Below are 22,819 nucleotides of genomic sequence, written 5' to 3' on the forward strand. Positions count from 1 at the left end.
TTAATTAAAAAACATATCCCGGAGTCCCGGGAATTCTCGCGTTAACATTAATATTTTTCCCGTTTTCCAAGAAATTAAAATCCCGGGAAATTTTGACGCCCTTATTTTGTTATTTTATTACTTTATTCACTACATCTACAGTAAAGACTAAAGCTCGGACTACAGTCTGAATAGGGACAGCAGTTTAAGAGCACATAAGCTTTCAATTTTGGAAACCGATGTACATTTTTTGTTGTTTTGTGTCTGTTCTAACAAAATAAATCATAAATAACAAAATATTTTGCTAAAACATGACTGAAACCGCTGTCCCAATTCGCCCCAGAAGACGGTGTATCAAATTTAACGATCACTTTTTACTTCAATAAAACTGAATAATAAGTTAGCATGTGATTCTTACACACTTACACAAACCGTTATCTTGGGCGACTAGGGCCAGATGTTTTAGCTAATATGTTGATTTTTTCGGGTTGTTTCGGGAAGATAACAACAAAAAATGTGCATCAAGTTTCAAATTTGAACTTTTGGATGCTCGATAAAATGATGTCCCTTTTCAGACTGTAGTCCCGATTCGCGCCGGTAAACGTTTTGGCGTACAACTTCTTGAATTTTAAGAAATTTTGCCAAGTTTTGGCAGTAGTATAACCATTTTCATTCCTTAAACAATTTTTAATATAGTTTTCTTCAATACAGTAGTTGTTCGGTAACTGGGCGTTGTTTAACTGGGCTGCTTTTTAACTGGGCGCTCGATAACTGGGCCGTAGCCCAGTTAAAAAGCAGACAAACGTCAAAAAACCAAAACGAACCGAAATCACCGAGGGGTTAATGGATGCAAAAATCATGGTCAACAAATAAAAAAACTTTTTTCAAACTTTTATGTAAATTCAAGTCACAATTAAAGAAATATGAAAAGTAATCATTGTTAACAAATTTGAGTAACTTTTATTTTTATATTTCATCAAATAAATATTATGCATCGGTAGTCCCCTCGTTATTTTTCGTTCAGCCCAGTTAGCAAACAGCATTCGATGACTGGGCTACGTTCTCAGCCCAGTTACCGAACAACTACTGTATTAACAAAAATAATAATTGAAATTTGGGTCATTCTCCACCAACTCACACCGCATTTGCCCCGACCCCGAATCCGAGGTCAATTTTTCGATATTTCATGATGGTGGGGCGGTACGATCCATTTCTTTTCTGAATATTTGAAAACAGGCGTGATTGAAAACATTTACATTGAAATTGTGATGATTTGGAAATCTGGTGTTCGTTAACATGGGATACTCAAAATTAGATAAGTACGATTTTATCGTATTTTTTGTTGGCTTTATCTTTTGCTTTTTTATTCAAAACATTGGAGAGTCACACAAAACAAGTTCTTTTTTTCAAAATTTAAATTCAAAAAATTGATTTTTCTCTTTTGCCCATTATTGAAGAAATAGGTTTTAACCAACTTTTGACAAAATCGAGATTTATGCTCTGGGAGTGGAGAGTAGGGTTCCAAAGCATCTTCTTATTATTTTACTAAAATAGTGTTTAGTTTTGGTTGCCGATGCGTAAAACCAAACGGATAATATCGCATTCCAATGGGAAATTGCTTTGACGAAGATTTGATAACGAACTAATTAGAGCGAAATACCGAAAAAAAAATACCAGAAAATATTTTGAGGTGGTGACATTTACCATAGTGTTTTGGCGGGTAATATGCAGATTGCAGTGACATGAGGGGAACCGGAGTTTGATCTTGATGGCTTCGGTGGTTACTTTGAAAATGCTTTTAGGAAATTACATTTAAAGTTTATCAAGCATTCATCACGCAATGTTGCTAATAAATCTTTCTTTCTTTCTCATTACAGGAAATGATTGGATGGACGTAGTCTGGCAAATTCTAGAAAAGTATTAATCAAACAAATTGTTTTTTTAATTTGGAATGACAGAAATCAAACTCCAGATTTAGTTCCACTGCAGCCATGAAGCTACTCACTACTGTTCCGTTGATTCTGATGACCATTGAGCAAACCTTGGCCACCAGCAGCATGGATGCGCAGGATTACGTTTTGAGAACAATCGAGTACCTGGCCAGTATAAAACCGGGAGTGTTCAGCTGTGTTCTCTACGATGTTGCACAGCGTCCTTTTGACAACGATTTTAATGTCATTTTGGAATCACCTACACAGCAAAAAACGTAGTAATCCAGCTGCGTGTAAAAGGCCTGGGTGTAAAATAAATTTTGCATTATTTTATGAATTCTATGTTATATTACACCCTGAAATATGTAGCCCATCAGTATGGGAAACCTACTTGACCGAAATGTCAAGCTCATATATGCGTTTATCCTTTCCATTCTTCATAGGTCGGATGGCCGAGCGGGATAAGGCGCCAGTCCGTACTGTTGGTGCTGAGTTTGTATCCCGTCGGTTGCAACTTTTTTTTTTGTGTTTACAAAATCGTACATGCAGTGTGTAATATTAAGTGTCTTTTTTGACGAAGGTGATGTGCATGCTTTTGCATGCGATTTTACCATCGGATTTTTTGCTGTGTAGATTGGGTAACGTAGTGAAATACATAGTAAATGGGACTTACTATGAGGGATTGGCAAAAATAGAACCCGAGCCGTCTTTGTTGATTTTATATCCTGGAAACGATTCTGATTATTTTGAGGTCAATATGAAACATGTACAGGATTTTCTACGTTTGTTTAAACCAACAACCAAAGTACTCGTGCTTATAGATAGCTTCAACGAAGTACTTGTAGGCAAAATATGTTTTGCAATTAACACTGTTAAGTACACTTATTGGGCTTACGTTGAACGTCTCGGGATGCGCGCATACTTCTGTAATGGAGTAAATTGTTGGGGATGGCCCAGGGTTCCTCAGCCAATGTACTTGTTCAGTTATGGACGCCGTTGGATACAAGGACGAAATATTTCGTACATTGGAAAAGAATACTTTTGCTTCGCTTGGAATCGACACTGGCTCAACGAAGTGACCCGCTACTTGGGAACGGACTCCGTAGAGCTTCAACACAGTTGTAAAGGATTGGGTTCTAAATTTTACGAGTGTATTCTCAAGAATAACGGAGGATTACCTGATATTTTTTTCAACACTATGTGGGCCGCACCGCATGATATCAAAAATTCCCTCACACTTTGCACTAGCCGTCCCATATTTATAAGAATCCTGGTACCCAAAGACAGACCGTTAAACGCAATAGAACTCATATTAATGCCCTTTTCAGAGTCAGCTTGGTGCCTCATTGTGGCGATTCTACTATTGATCGAAATTGTTAAACATATTTTCCCCCATCACTTTACAAACGATCCATTCCTTCTTGCAGTTTGTCGCTTTGAACGACATGATCTACATCGCGCTGGTCGCTGGGAAAAGATCGTTTTCCTTGCCCTGATCATTTTGATGTTCTTCTTGACCAACGCGTTCGAGACTAAAATTGTATCCCTGATGACCAGTAAACCGTCGATTCAACGGATCAAAACGCTGACAGATCTCTTCCAGTCTGATGTCAAATTTCGTTACGACCTGGAAAATAGTCCCCACTTAGCTGATGACTTAGTCGTTGGTGCATTGATAGTCCAAGGCGAAACTCCAGCTCACGGTGAAACGTTTCCTGGCATTAGGACATTATGCGTGGGTGAGTGGTGCGAGATAATACAGGAAAAAGCATTCGATTTCGAACGGATGCAACCATTTTACGTGCTTCTGGATTACGAATCTCTCGATCAGCCCGAATGTTACCCGACGGGCTATCGGTTCTTTTTGCTGAGACATTTCGTACCATGCACAGCACACTGACTGAAGCTGGCCTTTTTATATTGTGGAAACGGCAATTGAGTGCCGAGTTGCGTTCCATGTATTTAGGACGAAGATAAATGCCACTAATGCCTTGCGCACTGTTTTCTCGTTTCCGCCCGCCACACCGCCGCCAAACGCCCGTCACATCGCCACCCAACGCCCGCCACATCGCCACCCAACGCCCGCCACATCGCCACCCAACGCCCGCCACATCGCCACCCAACGCCCGCCTCATCGCCACACAACGCCCACCACATCGCCACCCAACGGCCTCCATCCACGCCTAAGCGTATCGCTATTACACTATGTTAGATTAGTTTAGATTAGATAGGTTAAATGCAATCCCTTCACAGAGCTCCAGCTCACTGGGAAATGCATAGAAAGCATATGTACTCACAACGTTTAAAGTATCCAAAAAGAATAAAACAGTACACAACCGAGCCTAACCCAATCTGGGTAGGTGAATATTCTCAGCAACGCTGTGAAGTGCGCAATTCGGTATCAATTAATAAAAAAAAAAAAAAAAAAAAAAAAAAAGACCCAGAGAAGACGCTCGCAAAAATGCATATCTTAGCTTTGATGATATGCAACCGGCTTGGATGGCACTAGGGATTGGGATGGGCATTAGTTTGTTTGTATTTTTGGCTGAAAACTCGACAATGTGGTCACTCAAAATCATTCGAAAACGTCTACATTTTTTTATACGTTGAGCGGCCACATTCGATACTCAACGGTACCAAGCCTACTAGATCGAAATGGCAGGAGGATCGAGCCTAGAAGATGGTTGCTTTAGACCTAGACTTTACTATCCAACCCCTCGATAAGTCGGACCTGTTACAATACCAAATTAATTTTTCAATATTTCTTCACCGCCATATTGCCGCGTTTTTGCAAATTTAAGCATTGTATTTCAAGATACATTTTGGTATGATAAGTAAATAAACCACATACACCACCCAAATGGCGCACAATCGTCACCAGACGACAGGACGGATGCACTCAACGGAATCCTTCGCCGCATCGCTATTTATATTTTCTCTGCCCAGTTTCGCCCATAAATCGCAGCAAAACTGTGCGCTGCGGCTCAGCTGAAAATGCAAATCTTCACTGCCGGCTCGAAGAAAGCACTCTCAAGTATGATTGCATCTTTGCATCTGATTTGCACTGTTTATTTTGACTCCGTTGCAACGGCCTGCTGACTGAGTCCGCAAGGCCTCCTTGGAGCTTAATGGGTGTTTTGCTTCAGCATTTGCGCGGGGGTGTGAAAGCATTTTGAGAGAAGAAACAGCGAAAAGGCAAGGAATAAACAAAGAGGTGGAGGAAAGAGTAGATACGTCGAAATGCTAAAATTGCTCAAGTCTTTTGATGATAATGACGATGATGGGTTTCTGTGTGCGCTTCGTTGGTCAGTTGCAGTTTTTTTTTGCTTCAAGCCGTGCAAATGTATGATGAATAGAAATGGGTAATAAATAAAGAACCGAGCCATTTAGTCAGTCAGTCAGTTGGTCAACCCTCAAATGACTTTACTTAATTTAACGGCAGTAATTTTGTCAAGATATTTCATTTCATTTCATTTATTTGGTTGCTTTAACAAATACATTGGTGCAGTTGTTATCCTGAGCTGAGATATGGACTACCTTTCAACAGCTGATTTGTTCTTAATGGGGAGAGAGTTTACTTTTACTACACGGAGAAAAAAGAGTTCCCATAATCGTGAACAAGCGTTCATGAAAATGGGAACCTCGAACAAAGTGTTCAAATCCCAGACAGAGAAGGAAAAAAAATGCAAAAATAACCTTCGAAATAGCTAATAGATGTGGGATAGTTAGAGGAAAGGAGGCGTTACTTATTTTAATATCACAGCTCAAGGGGACAACCGCTGCAGCAGAGGATTGACTGAGGTGGCGCACCCCATCCAGATCAAGATATTTAAATTTTTAAAATGTTTCCTAATCGTGAAAAGGAATACTTATTTCTTTTAATTTCACCTAAAATTTTGCTTTTGGTACAAATCAAAAACAATTGAAGGTTAAACTAATCATTTGAAGTGCTCTGACTTAGACGGACTTGGACTGCTTAAATGTGCAAAATAAGTGAAACTAGTCAGTATGTGTGCAAACGAACCATATGAGGTTGCTGTCTTCCCTACCGAAACAGTAAACCTTTAGCAAAAAAAAGTAAGGTAACGAAGAAGATAAGCAATAACAATAAACAGTTTCTGTATGATGGGCCAGTTGGACACGGGTAATGGGCTCGAGCACGGGGTTTCAGGCAGTTGGTCATCGGTGGGTACCGACCATCATCAGATCAGGCTGAAGCATAACATTACCATGTAAAAGTGCTGAACAGTTAACTGTTGCGGTTTTTATTCTAGATTTTACCAGGCTTAATTTTTTTACGATATTGATGTTGAACAAAACTTTATAATCGAACAAACAGTGGGTAGTCTGGCGGAACCGAGAATTTCAAACAGCGCCGTTATTGGCTGCTAAACTTGTAACATCAGGTGGTAAAAATAATCATATAGAATTCTATTCTATTCTATTAACTCTATGCGGATTTTAATTTTCCGAATAACTTGTTGTACACATTTTAATAAATCTTAAAATTTTGTTTCATTAGGAACCAGAGTTACATTTTTCGTTGATTATTTCGCCGCGCAGCCACCGAGTGATTATTTCTTCCACCGTAATTACGGTAGCACTTTATTATTTGCATCTGCGGCTTAATTACTGCACTTCCAAAGATGGCCAAATGACCACACCCATCACCACCACAACATCACACGTAAGCCCCGTAATCAAAACCCATCTCGCGAAGGTTCAGTAGGTCAGTTCTTTTTTTTCGGTGGCTGGCCCAACTGACCCCGATTTCGTCGCATTATTATGCTTTTTGGCCACGTACAAATACAAAAGCCCCACGACGGACGAAGGTGCGAGGGAAACCATTTTCCCGCACGGTAGTCGCCGTTCAAAACCGGCTTTAATATTTGGGATGAATTGTCTTTGGTTGATCTTGTCCAAATTTCACCTTTTTGGAGGTGGTGCTTGTGCCTTTTCGGTTTTTAAAATTTTCATAAATATGGTAATGCGCGCTTGTCGCGCTAAGTTCAACCACGTAACGGTACCCGATTTCTCGACTTTCGATGAATAATTATGGTCAATTTTCGTCCACGATCCGCGGGAGATTGTTCGTGAAGATGTTCCCGACGACGACGACGACAGGTCTGACCTTGATCCTCGCTGAATGATAGCGCATGCATGCTAATCGCGGTCCAGCGATCCACCACATGTTTATGCGCAAGCTTGGTTAAGACAAAACGCCGGCGTGACCCACAAAATTGAGCCGTATGAAAAAGTGAAATGGTTTCGCACTGCAGCCAGCTGGAACTAAGCAGGCACTGGCCGTGGTCATCGTAGCAGGCAGGCGGTCACAGGTCACGGGCTGAAGTTTATTGCGACCGAATCGCTTTCCCGGAGATCGTAGCCAACTAGATCGACTCAGTCGATGGGCTTTATCTTAATTTGGCAAAATTTAAAGAAACGTCCTACATTGCACCTTTTCTAAGTCAGAACAACCGTCGAAGAATAATTATCTGCGCCTGCTCTGTCCACCGATGATCGGCACTTCAATCAGCTCACTACAAAAAAGATGTGTTGAATACTTCCATCTCGCGTGGCGTGATAATCACTTCTTGGTCGGTACGATTAGATTGAGATAGATGCAGCAGGCGTTGACCGTGTTGCTGTTTCAAGTGGGAACATTCCGTTAGACAATTTGTTTCCCATGGATTTTTTTTTGTTTTGTTTTAAAGTGTATATTTTCGTACGAATTAATAAATGTTTAAAAAGTTGTGAAAATACCCGAATCTTCATAATTTTCAAATTTGCACTGTTTTTCCATTTTTTAAGCAAATATTTTTTTTCAAGTCATTGTATTTAAAAAATACTCTTATTTTATAATTTGAATTATTTTGATCAAAATAACGTTTTTTAAATGTATCACGCGAAATTGTGTACTGTGATACAATGTTGATGCTGTATTATAAACTTGCACAAGATACCGACATTTTGATAAAACTCATATTTTCATCATTTGCACACACTTAGTTTTTTTTAACGTTTAGATCGGTAATCCTTCTGTCAAAATGAACAAAACTTTACCGAATTTCGGTTGTACGATAAACAATAATAAAACGGCATTACAGAATTTCGGTAAGTTTTTACCGAATTCGGTAATTTTCAGTTTACCGGACAGTTCAGCAGTTGAAAATTCGGTAAACTTTGCCGAATTCGGTAAAAAAATCCAAGTGTGCACAGTGGCCCAGATCGCAAAATTAAGTGGATTTACCGAAAATTGTGTAGTTTTGGAGCTTTGGTGTCTTCAGAAGAGTTGTTGCGAATGGAAAAAGGTACCTTTTGGTTTGGTTGAAAATTAGGGTGGTTCACGATTAGAGTGATTTTAAAAATCTTACTTTTCAGGAATATTTTTGAGATATTTTTTGTATTCTAGAAAGTTGTTGGGCTTGCCAATCCAAGCAACTTTGTCGAAGACACCAAAATTTTATCTCGCAATCTACGGCTTCTACGACCAAGTTTAGAGAAAGCATCGGAGCAAACATTAAAAATCAGTTTTTGGATCGTAGCAATTTAGGATTATTTTTTAGAGAAAAGTGATGTTGAAGACACTTTTAGAGGTCTAAAAAACAAAAAAGAAAATATTTTTGAAGTCAATTTGGACTTAAGGTCCAAAAGTTACAGCCATTTTAAGGTAAACAAAGATGAAAATTTGAAACTTAAAATCTCGTAAAAGTGCAGGCCAAATTTTATAGGCCAGGTTTCATTCGTATTTAGCACTATAAACGCTGAAAAAATCTAAGGGGTACTTTTATTTAAACTGAAGATATCTGCATTTGACAATGAGCAATTCTCTACAAAATCGGTCTTTTTTTAGAATTTTTTTTTTAATCCGGCTGAAACTTTTGTGATGCTTTTGGGTATGCCCAAAGAAGCCATTTTGCATCATTAGTTTGTCCATATAATTTTCCTTACAAATTTGGCAGCTGTCCATACCAAAATGATGTATGAAAATTCAAAAATCTGTATCTTTTTAAGGAAATTTTTGAACGCTTTGGTGTTATAGGCAAAGTTGTAGGTATGGATAAGGACTACACTGAAAAAAATTATACACGGAAAATTGATGTTTTCTAAGTCTTACCCAAACAAAAAACCATTTTCTAATTTCGATATCTCAGCAACTAATGGTCTGATTTACAATGTTAAAATATGAAACCATCGGGAAATTTTTCGATCTTTTCGAAAAATATTTTCAAAATTTTAAACCAAGACTAACATTTTAAAAGGGCGTAATATTGAATTTTGGCCCTTTTGAAATGTTGAATTTTTGAAAATATTGTTTTCGAAATGATCGGAAAATTTCACAAATGTTTTATATTTTAACATTGAAAATCAGACCATTATTTGCTGAGATATCGACATTAGAAAATTGTGGTTTGTTTGGGTGAGACTTAGAAAACAGCAATTTTCCTGTTTTTAAATACTTGCATAAAATATCTCAGCAACTAAGGGTCAACAAAGTTCAAAAAAGCAAAATATAGAGAATTTTCTCAGTTTTTCAAAAATATTTTTTTTTCAAAGGTGGGCAAACATGTGCACTTATTTAAAAAAAACTAAAAACTGCGACTATTTTCAAAAAAGTTACCTAAAAATTGCTATTTTCACTAAAGTACTTTTTGATTGCAAATTTGATTTTACATCGAAAAATGAAGTTAAAAAATTTAGGCAACCAATATTTCGATTTTTTGAAAAAAACAGTATTGATTAAAAAATTTATAACTCGTTCAAAGATTTTTTGCACAACCTGAAAATTTCTGAAAAGTTGGCATTTATGTCCCCTAAAACACATCAAAAAATAAAAAAATAAAAATAGTGTTTTTTGCAAATCAAGTTTTAGTGACAAAAAGTTTTATAAAAAATCACCTAATTTTTTTACCTTGTATCATTTTTTCAGTGTACCAAATGGATCAAAAAATTCCTTCAAAAGATACAGATTTTAGAATTTTTATACATCATTTTTGTATGGACAGCTGCTAAATTTGTAAGGAAAATTATATGGACAAACTTATGATGCAAAATGGCTTTTTTGGGCATAACAAAGGCACCAAAAAAGTTTTAGTCGGATTGAAAAATACAAAATAAATCGAATGACCAAAATCTGAGAGAACTGCTCAAATGTCTAATTTTCAATGTAAAATTATCAAAATATGATCAAACATTATTTTTTAATACTTTGGTTCAATTTCTGATGGCAGAATCAGATTACATGAAAAAAAAAAACAAGAAAAAAAACATATAGTTGGACAATTTTCGAGTTTCCTTAGGGTGGTTTTATTTACTCTTTCCTTTGACATTTTCAAATGCAGATATCTATAGTTAAATTAATCAAGTGTCTATATCTTGAAAACGGTGCTCTTTATAAAAAATATTTAAAGTACTTTTCAACCCAGAAAAATGCATTTCTAATTGTTTTCAGTAGATTATACTTCTATTTCCATTAAAGTTTTGAAGATTTCTCAAAAACAAAATTTTTCCCTGATTTTTCAAGCCGATTCGGGGCAACATAAACTTTGGAAACATTTGCAATGGCTTTACTGTTTCATTATCAAATGAATATTTCCAATATTCTAACACCGCCATCGTAAATCAAATATTTTCAGATCATTTCAAAGCTGCGATTCTCAACGGGGGCCTACTTTGGTTACATGACAGGTCTAGAAAGTCTAGAAGAAAGTTGAAAATCTTTGCTTTAGAGCATTGTTGGGGTCATTTTTGACCTAACTAGACCCATAATAAGACAACGATTTTTACTCGATTATCCGCAGTTAATATCCATGTTTTTACAAGCTCAGCTCGGCCACATTCCATTTAAATCGGCACCGCGTCTTCCTGACCACTTTGCAACAATTTAGCAAATTAATACGCCGTCATCAAAACTGATCAGTTTGGCGGTGGGGTAACACTCACCTTCAGAATCGATCCCATTTCCGCGACGTAGATGCGCTCGGTTTCGAGCAGCTCGGCCAGCACGTGTCCTCGTTTAAGCTTCCGTTCGTCCGAATCCTACACAGTAGCAGCAACAAAAGAAACACCAACATAAAACAACACAATAAATCCATTAGCGGTGATTGTTGACTGTTGACAGTTAATTGTGACTTACCGTTTGACTCTGCAGATTGAGATCGCTGTCCGAGCTGGCAATGATGGTGTCGCTGCTGATGGAGATTCCCGAGTCCGGCGGGCCTTCGATCGACCGGGGCCGTGACGTGAAGCCGTCGATCTGGGGAGCAAGAAGAAGAAGCCTTACGATTAGCGGTTCTTTAGTTAAACTTTGCAAAAAGGGTGAGGAAAATGAGTGTTATGCAATTTTACGGACTAATGATTCTTGCGAAAAACTTCTTTTTTCCTTTCTTAAAGTTTCTCGTTACAGGTGCTAATGGTTTGGCCAGAACACAAAGTTCCGCCGAAGGTAGGGAGGGGGGTGATGCGGCGTGGAAAATGAGAAACATTCATCTTTTATTTGCTGCAAATGGAATAAACGCTGGGTGCTTTACACTAGTTGCTCATTTAACGTGTAACGGGACAGTAAATTGGATATTTCCTCCGTGCGCGGTATGATCTCTTGCTGATGGACTTGTTGCCACAACGCAGCAAACACAGTAGGCTACACATTTCACCGCGTACACTTTGGTCGATTCGCAATGCTTATTTGGACGATCTTGCATCAAAAATATTATGATGGGTTTGCTGATTTATTTTTAAGAATTATTACATTTAAAAACAAATAAGTTTTACACAAAATCAACTTATATTTGAAATCCATTAAGGGTAAATACTGCTAACCTCACATTGCCCGATTAGCCATGGATACTTGATCGTAAGCCAAGATGCGATCTCTTAGGTAAACAAAGCTGAAAATTTATGACCATCATCTCCGCGAAAGTGAAAAGCCCCCTCCCTAATTGAAGCTCCGGAGCAAGTGCGTGCCCAAGAGGCCGACATCGCACCTCCAAATTAGCCTAAATTTTGCCTGCTTTGGGCAAAAACGGCGCGTCGAAAGCGTTGCAAATGACCGTCGGACCCAACACAAAACCACCAACCCGTGACACGCCTCCTTAGACCGGATTAAATTAGCCGCCGATTTTGACAGTTTGCGAGTGCGCCGCTGCGCGACTCATTTTCACCTCATTATTTATTAATCTTCTCATTGAAAAGTGCCGGCGACAAAATTGGGCGAAAAGTTCACCGCCCGGAGATCGCGAGTTGGCGCGAGCGAATGAACACCGCGAAAAAAGATTCGGGGGTGCATTGGGGTTTAATGATCATTTCGTCATTTGGTTTAATTAAAAAATATTTTTTTTTTCGTAAATATCGCTACTGTGATGCGATGTAATTCATTTTTACAGTAAATTAGGCATTGTTACATCAAATTTGACCTTTCAAACGCACTAGAATGGCCAAATTTTATTAAAACATCAATGTTTGCCAATTTGACCGTTTTACCCCCAATTCCCCTTGTAGAACAAAAGAAAAGTTCATCCGCGGTCTGTCAGCAGCGCGCTGTTTTGTTTGCTGGATCAACATTTGGAAATGTCGAACGTTGAAGGAAATCGCTCAAAAAATGGAAATTAACCGATTTCAAATGTTATGGCCGCAAATGAAAGGTAAGGGTGGCTATTTTTTTATTCCGATCTGTAAAACTAGTTCTGGCGAGGGTTCTGGGCACTGCGGCAATCGATTTTACCAGCGGGTTGCTTCCGGTTGCATTTGATTTGAGGAGAAGGTTTTTCAATCCACCAGGGGCTTATTCGGGGGCAACAGTTTCGGTAATCCGGAACTTCCGGTAAGTTTCATATTTGCAGTGTTTAGCATGAAAAACAAACTGAGACCAATCTTTCAAGTGTGCGCTCTTTTTGAGGAGGGGGCGCAAACCGAAGAAGAGCGCAACTCGGGGGAGCGTTATTTCGGGGTTTGAGCGCAAATCGAAGGAGCGTTATTGCGGGGTTTTGGCGTAAAATGGGATTTTCTTTTTTAATTTTATTTACAATTAAACGAAACATTTATATAAGGGGTCATCCACAAAACACTGATAATGGGCCATCCTCAAATCTGGGTATCCAAGAACTCCCGGATGTCATGGACTAGATAGCTACCTGATCAACGGAGGTCTATATGGGTGAATTAACCATCGGTATACACTCAACCCCCGATGGTTGGTCACTTTTTCGTTTGACACTTTTTTTGTTTGTACCCCGTTGGTTGGTCAAAGTCAAACTAAAAAGTGACGAACTGTCACTTTTTACACGGCGCTCACGCACACTATCAAAACACACGTTTGGTAGTGTGCGTGAACTCCGTGTAAAAGGGGTGTCAAACTAAAAAGTGACCCCGTTCGTCTGACAACAGTTGGTGTCAAACCATCGGGGTTTGAGTGTAGCTTCAGTGAACAACGATGGACACACTGGGGTACGTTGGATTGTTATAAGTCTTCTAAGAACTCCTTGAAGTTATGACCTGGATATCAACCAGATCAACGGAGGTCTATATGGGTGAATTAACCATCGGTATAGCTTCAGGTTGCTTCAGTGAACCACGATGGATACCCTTCACCATGTTGGATTATTATGGGTCCTCCAGGAACTCTCGGGAGTTATGACCTGAATGACCTGAAGGCTGTATATCATAGGTACTCACGATCTTGCTTTGCATTAGTGCGAGTGCATGGCTCCGTGCCACTAAAACCAAAACAATAACAAACGAACAATGGACCGTGCCAGGAAAAGCAAAACATAAACAATGTCAGTGACAGTGGAGTGAGAGAGTCAGAGATAACGATTTTGACAACCGCACTACTACACACTCGCGAGTACCTTAGGTAGAAAGCCATGCTGATGATCTACCTAATCAACGGGGGTCTATATGGGTGTATTAACCATTGTAACTATAATCTTTTTTAGAGCATGAGCATGAGCATGAGCATGAGTAACTATAATCTTTTTTAGACTAAAAAAAAAAAAAAAAGTGTTTAATTCAAACCTGGTCATAACTTAAAACTTTGCCAATGGTTGGTATTCAGAAAATCTTATCTCAAGATACAGATTTGCGAAAACATTCACAGCACTTGTGTATAGACAGACACCATTTTGTATGAAGAATATGAGGCAATAGTGCACAATAACTATGTTGGTCTTAAAAAAAACATCAATGGACAAGGTTTCATACAAATCTGAAAATGCAATCAAAAGTCGATTTGCAATAACGAAAGGAATTAAATACTTTGTTGAATCCAAATTAACGCCTCATTTTTCTGTTTGTTTGTTGTTGTGCAGGTTTGGTTTCAAATATTTCGTTTGATATGTTTCACACTAGCGTGCCCAGCTCTTTGAGGAAGGTGGGGCAATAATATGGACGTTTTGAAAAATACGTCATTTGACCAAATTTAGAACAAATTTCTGAGGATGGTGGGGCAGTTGCCCCATGTTGCCCCACCCTGTGCACGCTAGTGATGTTTCAATTGGGCCCAAAGGTGAAGCTTACATTTGTGATATTATTGTTCACAACGATGACAATGACACTTTGTGCGACCGAGAAGGATTTAAAATCGATTTTAAATCAATTTAAAAAAAATCACAGCTCGTTCTAAGCGGACCTTAGTTGATTCATCAAAAAAATGTTGTTCTGTCCTATTTAAATGAAAAAAATGATCAAAAATGGGTTTTAATCTGTTTTTTTACCGTTGAACATGACAATTGACTCAGGGCTTTAGGACCCTATTGTCTATATGGGTGAATTGATCATCGGTGTGGCTTCAGGTAGCTTCAGTGAACAACGATAGATACTCTGGGGTACGTTGTTATCGATCATCCAAGAATTCCAGGAAGTGATGACCTGATGATCTACCTGTTCAACGCGAAACTATATGGGTATATCAACCATCGGTATCGCTTCAAGAAGCTTCAGTGGACCATGATGGACACTTTGCACCATGCTGGATTGTTATGGGTTTCCCAGGAACACCCGCAATAACGCTCCTTCGATTTGCGCTCAAACCCCGAAATAACGCTCCCCCGAGTTGCGCTCTTCTTCGGTTTGCGCCCCCTCCTCAAAAAGAGCGCACACTTGAAAGATTGGTCTCAGTTTGTTTTTCATGCTAAACACTGCAAATATGAAACTTACCGGAAGTTCCGGATTACCGAAACTGTTGCCCCCGAATAAGCCCCTGGTGGATTGAAAAACCTTCTCCTCAAATCAAATGCAACCGGAAGCAACCCGCTGGTAAAATCGATTGCCGCAGTGCCCAGAACCCTCGCCAGAACTAGTTTTACAGATCGGAATCAAAAATTAGCCACCCTTACCTTTCATTTGCGGCCATAACATTTGAAATCGGTTAATTTCCATTTTTTGAGCGATTTCCTTCAACGTTCGACATTTCCAAATGTTGATCCAGCAAACAAAACAGCGCGCTGCTGACAGACCGCGGATGAACTTTTCTTTTGTTCTACAAGGGGAATTGGGGGTAAAACGGTCAAATTGGCAAACATTGATGTTTTAAAATTTGGCCATTCTAGTGCGTTTGAAAGGTCAAATTTGATGTAACAATGCCTAATTTACTGTAAAAATGAATTACATCGCATCACAGTAGCGATATTTACGAAAAAAAAAATATTTTTTAATTAAACCAAATGACGAAATGATCATTAAACCCCAATGCACCCCCGAATCTTTTTTCGCGGTGTTCATTCGCTCGCGCCAACTCGCGATCTCCGGGCGGTGAACTATTCGCCCAATTTTGTCGCCGGCACTTTTCAATGAGAAGATTAATATTTAGAGTCCGGAAGAAAGTTTGAGTTATGGCTTCCAATCTTGAGCTGCTGCTATAGGGAAGAAAAGAAACATAAAGAGCACTCGCAATGTGAGCAGATATAATTACCTTGCTGTTGTGCTGCGCCATTCCGCATTGGCAGCCGAGTTGCGCTTTTCTCAGTACCACCCCGTTGTTACCTCCGGAGCAGCCGCCGTTGGCACCATTGGAGCCGCTGCCGCCGCCAACAGAACCGTTACAGCCGCCGCCACCAACGTCAATCGAGCTGATGATGCAACTATTGCTTCCCAGTGCAATACTCCGTCGCCGACGGCAACAGCAACAGCAGCTTCCCGAATTATTGCAACATCCCGAACCGGTAGATCCCGTCCCCGAACCGGTACTGTTATTGTCCCCATCGTTGTGTCCCAGCGATTGTCCACTGTCCAAATCCTCAAAGAAGTTATTGTTCCAGAACAGCGGTCCCTCACAGCCCAAACGAATGCTCGTCTTTGAAGTGTAACGGTTGCCGCCGTTTCCATTGCTGCATGTAACGCTCGACATGTTACTTCCGTCACTGCAAACGGTGCTTCCAGTGCTGACCGTGCTGACAATCGACAGTGGTTGCTTTTCCGCTGGACTGAGCGATCGCTCGCTTTGATCGTAGTAGCCATCGTCCTTGTCGGATTCGGCTCCGTTCGAGCTGACGGTCGAAGCTGCCGAACTGGCCGAACTTCCGCTAGCCGAAGTTGAGATCAGCGAAACCGGTTCGCTGAGGTTCGTCGTGGAATTTTGCGATCCCGTCTTGCTCGGTACCTGGTTGGTTATGAAAATCTTTATGCTATTGTTATCCTCGTTTTTGATCTTGTTGTTGATGTTGACCTTGTCATCGTACGGCTTGTGCTGCGGATTGTTCTTCAGCTTGATGTTGCGCTGGTTCTGCTGGTTCCAGAACTTTTGTCGCGCCAGCACCGTTTCCGTAATTTCCGTGATCGGTTCTACACACTTCTCGATGATCATCCGATTCGTCTCCAAATCGATTTCCTTGATCTTCGACGAAATCACGCGAACATTTTCACAACTATTGTTGAGCTTATCGTTCAGCGCGTTGTTCAGGAAGATTTCGCTGTCGCTGTCGTTGATCACGATCGACGTCCGCTTGCCGCAGATAATCTCCGGATGTTCCTTCTCTTTGCACTTGAAACTGCTCTTGTGACTCTCCGCCGCCGAGGGACACTTCTTTGACGACGAGCACGAAGAGCTGGACACCGTAGAAGACGCGGAAGAAGACGAGGACGAAGACATCGGGCAGTTGGGGAACTTACAGTTCTTGTACCCGCACGTAGTTTTGCTACTCTTGGCACTGATCGTGCTCATGTCGTCATCGCTAAGTGTCCGCTCCAAAGATTTGGACCGTACCCGAATGGGTTCCCGCTTGACTTCCTGCTTTTTCGTTGTTTCGAAATCGATCGTTTCCGTTGATCCGCTGTGTCCGTTGTGGCCGTCGATGATCCTTCGGATGCGCTTGCTGATCGTGTCGTCCGATCCGATCGCGGCAATTACTGGGGCTGTTGGAGGTGGTGAAACCGACTTTACGGCAGGTTGCACCGGTTGAGTCGGTGTCGCATTGGCCGCGGCGGCGATCGAAAGGGCACTCTCTTCCGCTTTGTAGCGTGCGCTAAGTCGTTTGTGGACCAGGTACTTTTGCTGTTTGGCGGACATTTCGTCACTCTTTGCCTTGTTCTTCTCGAAGCGGTGCACATTTTCGCGCACCATTCCACCGGCGATGACGGCGGACGGTGGGGCCGGATTTTTGCTGACAATTTTCCGGTTGAGCGCGATCACGCTGCTACTGTGCTGGCGCGACAGTAACGGTTGGATGGACGGAAGGGATGGGGCCGGCTGACTTTCGATCGGCGACAACGCTCTCGACTCTAGGAATAATTGATTTATCCGATGAATATCGTTCATTGATCTATGGCGTGTAATCAGATTAGTACTGGTATGGCTCTTTTGTAGTTTGAAAATGCGATTGTTAGTGTCCGGAAAGTGCGGCTGTGGTTGATGCTGCTTGAAGGTACCTTTCGCCGGCTGTTGGTTGTTTTCCGGGGTAGGTTTCTTGGCCGCGGTTGATTGATTGATTACGCGCAGCATGCTTGGCCGATTAGTGCGCAAATCCCAACTTTGTCGCTTTTCAACATCGCCCGGGCTTTGAGGTTTGGGGTCTGGTTTTTGCTCAGCTTCCGGTTTGGCCGAAGGTTGTTGCTCCTTGTTCCCCCCACCGACGGTTCCGTACAGTTTGTTGTCCACGTAACGCTCGTAACTCCTGCTGTCAAAGTAATACTGTACCGTTTCCAGTTTGTTCTTTTTCTTGTTGTCAAACAGAGCGTACTTTTTCTTCCCATTCTTTGATTTTAAATCCGTATCATTGATATATTGCAACTTTGCCCCAATTTCCGCGATCGACGTATTCGATCCGAACCCGTTGTGCTTTTTGTAGACCAAATATTTAGCCTTGGCATCGCTCAAGTTTGACGTTGAGCCGTTACCCGCGTTACTCGTTAGGTTCACGCTGTTCGTGGTCAGCTGTTTCTTGACGGCATTCGCCACGTTCCCCTTAGTAGGCGCTGCCGCCGCAACCGTTCCCTTTGCAGCCTTTTTGTCCTCTGCCGTCTTTTTCTTCTCACTTCCGGCGACCCCATCGTTCTTCAGGTTGACATAGTTCACCTTTAGCAGTTCCATCTTTGGCACCTTCGAGAACATATCCTCATCGATGTGGTCCAGATCGGAACCCGCTTCACTACCTCGCCCTCCACCAGCTTCCTGATGATGTTGCTGCTGTTGTTGTTGGACGGATCTCCGTCCGGTGTCCACCTTGGGACCCACGACAATCGAGTTGATCCGGCTACTGCTGGCGCTTCGATTGTTCCGAAAAATCGGAATGCCTCCCTTGCGCGGAGGTCCATCAGTCGTTCCGCCAGGACCTCCACCCTTGCCGCCTCCTCCCGGTCCGGGACCGGTCGCAGCAGGCGTTGGTGGCGGCGGTGGTTGCTGGGGTGGTTGCTGTTGGCGACGGGACTGATGCATCATCATGGCAACCCGTTACCAGGGGGTCTCATGGTAGCTGGTCTACTGAAAGAAGAAATCGTTTATTGAAAGAGGGGCGCGTAACCGCCCGGAGGGACATCTCTGACCCAATCGCTTTGGATCGAGCGTGTGGACCCCTCGGGGAAGGTGAAATCGTGCTGCTAGTTTTTTTTTTAGAAAAGAGCCGAGTCGAGAGATTAATTGACGCCAGTGTTGATTAATGACAGCGGTGACCATCGCGCGGTGATGCAATCGATGGCTACCGCCAAAGATGATGACCATTGGGTAAGGTTGCTTGATTTGAACAATTACAGCTCGTTACTATGGCTACCGTTGGTGGTTTGGCTTGAGGGTCGTTAAGCCTGATGACCTTGCATTAGACGTATGTCGGTAATTAGCACCCATGGGAGGAATTGACCTACAGATGCACTTTCAAAACAAGTTTTCTTGAATGCCAGCGTTTATGCATGAATTTTGACATTTGAGCGGACGCTGTTTGCGTGTCGAAAGCCCAGCAGCATGCCATGCTCGCGAGCAGAGTTTTTCTCGTGAATCGATCCAAGTGTTCGTTGCTTTCTTCGCTTAAGACCCCCATCAATTTACACCCCGAGAAACGAATGAAGCAAATCCGAAAATTAAATCTCAACCACCTCTCGAAAAAAAAAGAACATAAATTATACTAATTGTGCGAAAGCATTCGGTTTCAACTCGTGTCGGTTAGTCCATTTGTTTTGTTTATAGTTAGTTGGTGTTTCTCTGTCTATCTCTCTTGAGCCTGCATCCAATTTTCGCGTCGGAATTGTTTCACCACGCCGAAGACGCGTATTATGGGTCCATCGTCGTGATTCATGCAAGACCAATCTTGGTTCCCAAGCTCCACCATCGAAGATGGTGCGAAGGCGGTGAAGATAATTATTGAACTGGATTTCATTTCTTCTAGGCTTGGGGCTCTTAAACAGTCTAATATAGCTGATATATCAATCCTTAAATAGATTTCTAAAGATTTCTAATCCAAAATCTTTTAAAATAGTTTTTTCGCAACTTAGAATAAACAACTAGCACTAAATCAAACTAAATTTTGGACACTTAAGAGCCACTTTACAAGAAAATTCACCCCTATTTTGTTGTTCCCTAGTTGTTTGCGGTTGATCTTTTATGTCTTTCCGGTAAGTAAACTAAAGTAAAACATAATAGGTAAGTATTTCGGCCGGATCACTCACACGGAACCGGCCGACCGCGTTGGTGTGGGTGCTTTTAATGGACGGCACTTTCTAAGCGGCATTTCACGCACAATGAGCCCGATGCGTTGCGTTACAATTACGCGCAGTCAGTATTGGTACCACCCGCCCACTCGTGATTGTAGAACAAATGCCGATGAACCACAAGGGTGTGGATTTCCAATTATGATGGCGCCGCCGCTGCCACCACTTGGGTGCAATGTGTTAATTAGTAGGTGCGATTGGCAGGCAGGTAATTAATCTTAACGCTTTGTTAACACGTGTAAACAGCGGATGCGTATGGCGGATGTCCGCTTTTCGCAATCTCTTTTAGAAACAGTGATTGATGAAAGAAGATGTAATTATAGTTACTATTTAAAGTTTAAGACAAGAACATTACATCACGGTATAGTCCAGTCGCTTAAATCTGAAGAACTTCGAATAATAAAATTAAACCCTTTACCGTCCAATATTTTTTCGATAAATTTTATTATTCTTGTGTTCAAAAGGCCGTTTTGATCAACTTTTTTTATGAAAAACATTACTTTGCATTTTTTATGCAATTTTATATGCATTTATGTGGTAGTTTCAGACCTATTCTACAAAATCCACGCATAATTTTCAGCCATCGCGAACTCCGACACCTATTTGAATTCTTCTCTGAAACAAATAAAATTTCATTGTTTTTCACTGAAGAACATTTAAAGGACGGGCAGATGAAGATTTTGAAGCATTTTAAAATTTGATAGTTTGATAATTCGTAAATTGATCGAGATCAAAACAAGATCTCTATAAATATAAGTAGAACACAGATGCAACAGCCAAAAGAAGATACACAATTTAAATAATCCACTACCATTCAGCAATCTGCATTAAAAAATCATAACATAAGTAAGTGTAACAGCTATCTTGTTTATGATTGATATTGATTTATTTTTTGAAATAAAATATTAATGTTGACCTCAACAAAAAAAAAAAAAAATACATAAAAAGCCGTACTAGAGACAAATTTTACAAGCCAACCCTTGATTTACTCCAGCGTGCGGACATTTTTCTTTGAATCGACTATATTAATAATATATTTTCTACGATACCGAATATCAATTGAAAAAAAAAATTAACATAAAAGGTTTTTGAATTTCATAAACACTCAGGCTGACACTCATTGCGACTTTTCATTTCGATTATCAACTTTAATTCACAATCTAAAATTATGTTAAGCCATTAATATAAGTTTAATGTTTTTGTATTTACTGCCCTTTAATTTTTTTTATAGGGAAAAAATAGGTAGAAGCCAATCATCAACATAACAAAAATATGTTTCCTCTACTCGATGATAGTTGGCAAAAAAGATAAAAGTAGTATTGAAGCCATTATTAATATTGATTTATTATATTTTTATTCATTTTTATTCAATTAGGAAACTAATTATCTGGACTCTTAAATTATTTGAGTAAAGCTTTAAAATTTAGACCAAATGTTATTTAAACAAAACACTCAGTAAGATCAAACTCAAAATTTTCTAAAAATGAAAGATTGCTTTTGCTCAATGCTAGAGCGTCAAATTTCCCGGGGTTGCAAAATTCCCGGGAAACGGAAAATTAAAAAAAAAAATCCCGGGAAATTTTAAATTTATGAAAAATTATTATCAACCTGTTTCTGATTAATATTTTGCAACAAAATTGAATAGAACAGCAACTTTAATGGTCAAAATGAGTGTGAATCAATTAATGGCTTAATTCTTGGCTTGATTGATTTTTTCAAGTGTTTGGACAGTGCAACCATAAAATTGCTTTTAAATTTGTCCCAGTGACCAAAGCGAGAGAATATGTTTATAAATAATATTGACACATATTGTTGAAATGAAAAATAAAATCATGCAGAAATTATGTTTTTCATGGCAAATAACTTATTCCAAAACAAGTCTTACTGGTTTTAGCTAGTGAATAAATAGATAATCATTGAATTTGCCTTAAACATCTAATATCTCGTGCTTTTAACATGAAACACTATTTCATGAAATCACAACTCAAAGTTTTCAAATATTTGAAGCAAGTTTATAAAATATGTTTGCATTCTTTGGGCACCTTGATATGACACGCAGTTTTTGTATATATTTTTTATAGTTTCATTTATTATATGGTTTTTGTTACATGGTATTTAGGCTTATAAATGAGCAGTTCTCTCAGATTTCGGTCATGCGATTTTTTTTTTGTATTTTTTGATCCGACTGAAACTTTTTTGGTGCCTTCGGTATGCCCAAAGAAGCCATTTTGCATAATTAGTTTGTCCATATAATGTTCCATACAAATTTGGCAGCTGTCCATACAAAAATGATGTATGAAAATTCAAAAATCTGTATCTTTTGAATGATTTTTTTGATCGATTTGGTGTCTTGGGCAAAGTTGTAGGTATGGATACGGACTACACTGGAAAAAAATAATACACGGTAAAAAAATTTTTTTTTGATTTTTTATTTAACTTTTTATCACTAAAACTTGATTTGCAAAAAAACACTTTTTTTATATGTTTTAGAGGACATCAAATGCCAACTTTTCAGAAATTTCCAGAATGGGCAAAAAATCTTTGAGCGAGTTATGAATTTTTAAATCAATACTGATTTTTTCAAAAAATCGAAATATTGGTCGCAAAAATTTGGTAACTTCATTTTTCGATGTAAAATCAAATTAGCAATCAAAAAGTACTTTAGTGAAATTTTGATAAAGTGCACCGTTTTCAAGTTAAATCCATATTTAGGCAACTTTTTTGAAAATAGGCGCAGTTATTCATTTTTTAAAATGAGTGCACATGTTTGCCCACTTTTGAAA

The 22,819-nt window shown here is 39.9% G+C and overlaps 2 protein-coding genes across 3 annotated transcripts in view; both read right to left on the reverse strand.

The window, feature by feature from the left end:
* Positions 1 to 22,819, reverse strand: part of LOC120417386 (uncharacterized) — a 74,419-nt gene that overhangs the window by 37,601 nt on the left and 13,999 nt on the right. The window contains exons 3-5 of the mRNA XM_039579405.2: positions 15,817 to 18,819; positions 11,047 to 11,166; positions 10,854 to 10,949 (exon numbers count right to left, since the gene is read on the reverse strand). Coding sequence (XP_039435339.1) covers positions 10,854 to 10,949; positions 11,047 to 11,166; positions 15,817 to 18,780 — 3,180 coding nt within the window. The 5' untranslated portion in view covers positions 18,781 to 18,819. The remainder of the gene's footprint in view (positions 1 to 10,853; positions 10,950 to 11,046; positions 11,167 to 15,816; positions 18,820 to 22,819) is intronic.
* LOC120425839 (uncharacterized) overlaps positions 11,995 to 22,819 on the reverse strand; it is a 144,177-nt gene continuing 133,352 nt past the window's right edge. The window contains exon 5 of one of the 2 annotated variants that reach the window (XM_052710500.1): positions 11,995 to 12,070. The gene's annotated coding sequence lies outside the window, so the exon portion shown is untranslated. The remainder of the gene's footprint in view (positions 12,071 to 22,819) is intronic. The other variant, XM_052710499.1, reaches the window with a different exon arrangement.

Source organism: Culex pipiens, chromosome 3, assembly GCF_016801865.2.
Source record: "Culex pipiens pallens isolate TS chromosome 3, TS_CPP_V2, whole genome shotgun sequence".
NCBI classification, from domain to species: Eukaryota; Metazoa; Arthropoda; class Insecta; order Diptera; family Culicidae; genus Culex; species Culex pipiens.